The following is a 3,877-nucleotide window of genomic DNA, read 5'->3' as shown; positions in this document are numbered from 1 at the left end:
TGGATAAAAATTGGAGTATAGTTTTATTTAACTAGATTAATCAGTATACTTCACACTATTGTAGGTATACCTATGCATGAAACATAATAATAATTATTTATATAAATTATTAGGTATACCATATACCCATATCTATAGGTACATTATATAAATGAAAAATCAATTGTATTAATAAATAATTATTTTTATTTTTATAAACATCAAAACATAAATTAGATATAAATAAAATAATTATAATAATATAGGTACATAAAACTTAGGACATCACAATATGTTCACATTATAATGTTTTACATAGGTAGGTACTAGGTAGATATTATTTAAATTTATTTACTAACAGTATTTGGTGCGCTACATAATATACCTAGTTATATCTTAATAAAACATATGTTTTATTATTACCTATTGTTTTAGCAGCAGTAGGAAATGGATAGTCAAGTTCATTGATATAATACCCTATTTTATCAATATTCGAATGGTCAAAATTTACTTCATGTGCATGAAAATGGCTGTCAAACCCTATTGATATTAATGGTTTGATTATAAAATATGGCACTCTAGACTTACCAACAAGTATTTTATCTATTTCTCCAAATAAGCAACCATCAAGATTTGTTTGTATTACCAAAATTAATCCAATCTTATAATATATACCTTTATACTCTACCCACGATACCTTATATGATTCATTAACCAACTCTGAAGGTATAGTTTTGTAAACATTATAAGTTAACTCTGTTTTGGAAATTACACTTTTACCGGGACCAACTTTTAAGTCAGGCTGTAAACCTGAAAGTTTTAACAAGCGATTCATAGTTTGTAATTGTAATTTACGTGCTAAGTAAATGTGTGGTAGGTACGTACCGTATTCCACGTATTGTCCATATTGCAAACGAGGTTAATGGACGTTAACCGAATGGCAACTATAGTTGCTTAAGAAATATCTTAAAGATTCTAAATTGTTAAATAAACTTGTAATCTTGTAGGTAACTAAACAAAGTAACTTGTATAACCTGTAATTAGGTAATGTCACTATAGTTTGCAATTAATTTAATAACATTCACCATGAACTATGAAGGCATAAACGTGCTATTGGTATACAAATTACAAAGGCCACCGGGCATCGAGAGACGAGATTATGAGAGAACGCTCCTCAGTTCTGCGCGGCGGCAGACGACCAAAACTAGTCCGTACTCGCGCATTCCCACCACTTAACCTGGCCAAACACTGGCCGCCGTCAATTCTATCCGCCGCCGCGACATGGCGAGTGGTGGAATTTACGACTGCGACTAGGTAGTAGAGTGGGAGAAATTAAAATATAAATATAGCTTATGTTGTTATAGCATGCATCTACATCATGTGCACATGACGCATGCGGACGATTTTCGGGTTTTTTCAGCGTTGTAAAAATAACATACTGAATGGTTAATTTTAACACTATTTTGGAGTAGAAACAACAACAAAAATATAAATGACTATGCAGTTGATTCAACTAATGGGTGTTGAACATTGTAGTTTGAAGTTAAATCAACTACATTATTTTTATGTGTGCACCTGCATAAATAGCATGTCTATCGATTGGTATACACGTCGGCTATACGGTGTAAAAGTTTCAAAGTTAACAACTTAGAATTACGCCGTCCAGGACTTATAACTTGAAAAATGATTTGTTTTAGTTGCATCCCGCCGGTAAATATCATACTTAGCTGCCGGATGGCCGTTCTAGACACTTTGGAATTTTTTCAATGCACATACGAGATAGCTTAGGGCCCTTTCAAATTTCAGGGGAAATTAATACTTTGAAAGTATTTTGGCGGGGAAGTTAAGCAGGCGCGGGGGAATCGGAATCCCATAGTCCAAAACTCGAATTACATCGATATTTTTATACAGATGTACGTAAAAATTACGTAAAAATAAATTTAATCATGAAGTGAAATATATAAATAAATATAAAAAAATATTACATTTATATAATATATAAATCATATCACTTCTAATAATTACATAATATAATTTCTTGTGTATAAATATTAAAGAAATACTCACAATATTATCATCTACATTTTCTTGTTTCTTTTTCTCCTTTTCATGAAGTATAGGAATATGAGTACAACTTTATTTTGTATAAATTCTTTCGTAATTCTTACCAAATTACTCAATTATATCTTAAAAAATACTACTCAGGTTAAAACGTTTGTTAGATACATATATACACAACACAATCTATTATATACAACAATTCAAATAAAAATAATGTATAATAATTAATTAATAAAATTTAGTCTGTATCTGATAGGTATCTGAAGTCTTCATCACCGTCGTCCGAGTCACCATCCGTGTCGCTTTGGCCAATAGTAAGAACTCAAGGCTGATTTTCTGCTGACATGAGTTCTTCGACCACATTATCCAAACTCCATGCTTTTTCTTCCTCCTTTATCACATGACCGACAAAATTTTTCCACATATATATATATTTTCCACTAACTTTATTCACTCCTTCAATTAACAAGTGTTTTATATCTTGTAATTTAAAAGTTTTGTTGTTATCTTTGACATGTAAGAACTATAGCCCATGCGAGTTCAATTGCATTAAGCTCACAGTGATACGGAGGAAGTCTAAGGACAATTTTATTGTTAGCTTTTACCATTTCATCGATGACATAATTGTTATATAATGGTTTCAATTTTTAACTTGGTCTAACAATTCTACGACAAGCATTGTGTCGTCGACTTGCTCTCCTTTGCTCTGGAGTCATGCAATTATGTCATCTTTTCTCCAATTCGTAGTTGGGCATTTTTCAATTTTCACCGAATGATAAGGAGCGTTGTCCATGACGATGACTGCGTTCTCTTTGAGTCTGGGCAAAACACCTTCCAACCAATCACGAAAAGAGTCCCCGTTCATCTCATCGTGATAGTCTTGGGTGTTTTTCTTTGACTCAAAGCACAAAAGACCACCGGGAACAAATCCATCTTCGGAACCGATGTGGCTAACAATTAAACGTTTCCCCTTGCCAGTAGGGTTTATTACTCCAGTCGAAAGTCCCTCGGAAGATGCTACTCGAGCTGACGTTACAGTTTTGTCGACCCATACTTTACTATTAACATCTCCAGCGTTTACCCACGTTTCATCTAGATAGTAAATTGGTCTTCCTTCTTCTCTGTATCTTTTAATATCTTTTAAATATCTTCTCCGCCAAAGTATGATTTCAGATTTTTCAATCAAACCACTATTACGACCTCGCTTCATATATACGAAATCCGTAGATTTCAACAATCTGAATAATGATGTTCGAGAAAAATTTGGTAGACCATTATCTTCATTTACGGACACAAGAATCTTGTCTAACGTAGGTGTATCACGATCGTGCCAAAATTGATGCACTTTTCTTCTGATACCATACTTGTCAAAATCATCTACTTTTTCGGTCAGTTGTTTTCGGACTTTCGTTTTGTTTGGCGAAGAAACAGTTTTTGTCCGTTGATACTCCAATATGGTGTTATAAATTGTTGATTGACCAATTCCAAGTTCGTAAGATAAAGTTTTTTTTCAGGTGAACCATTTTATGTTCAGGGTTTTCGATCATTTTGGCTTTATATGCATTAATAATCATCGTTTTTTGACGGGAACAAACAAACTGAGAAAAATAAATATATTTAGATTACAATATTATCCACATCAGATTTTGAAATATAAGTAATAGTTAATACCTAATACAAATACATATTTAAACGTTTTATGTACTGTATGTTATCTAATAAGGTTAAACTTAATACATTTTTTTAAACTATAAAACTTTAAAAATGCATTAAAAATATGCACTTGAAAGGCAAAAAAATGGCCAAAATAATTCAAAATTTAAGTTTCATAAACCGA

The 3,877-nt window shown here is 32.1% G+C and overlaps 1 protein-coding gene across 1 annotated transcript; it reads right to left on the bottom strand.

The window, feature by feature from the left end:
* Positions 1–2,752: 2,752 nt before the first annotated feature.
* On the bottom strand, positions 2,753–3,587 carry LOC103310107. Its single transcript, XM_008187274.1, has 2 exons — positions 3,561–3,587; positions 2,753–3,487 (listed from the first exon to the last, which is right to left on the bottom strand). The coding sequence occupies exons 1-2, from the start codon at positions 3,585–3,587 to the stop codon at positions 2,753–2,755; spliced, it is 762 nt and encodes a 253-aa protein (XP_008185496.1).
* Positions 3,588–3,877: the final 290 nt, after the last annotated feature.

Source organism: Acyrthosiphon pisum, unplaced genomic scaffold (genome assembly GCF_005508785.2).
Source record: "Acyrthosiphon pisum isolate AL4f unplaced genomic scaffold, pea_aphid_22Mar2018_4r6ur Scaffold_20960;HRSCAF=22641, whole genome shotgun sequence".
NCBI lineage: Eukaryota > Metazoa > Arthropoda > Insecta > Hemiptera > Aphididae > Acyrthosiphon > Acyrthosiphon pisum.
The sequence above is the reverse complement of the archived record's forward strand: the minus strand, read 5'-3'. Positions and strand labels throughout refer to the sequence as shown.

Coding starts and splice junctions, on each gene's coding strand:
- LOC103310107 (XM_008187274.1), bottom strand. CDS start 3,587: ATGATCGAAAACCCTGAACATAAAATG. Junction 3,488..3,560: donor AAAACCCTGAACATAAAATG/GTTCACCTGAAA, acceptor ACCATATTGGAG/TATCAACGGACAAAAACTGT.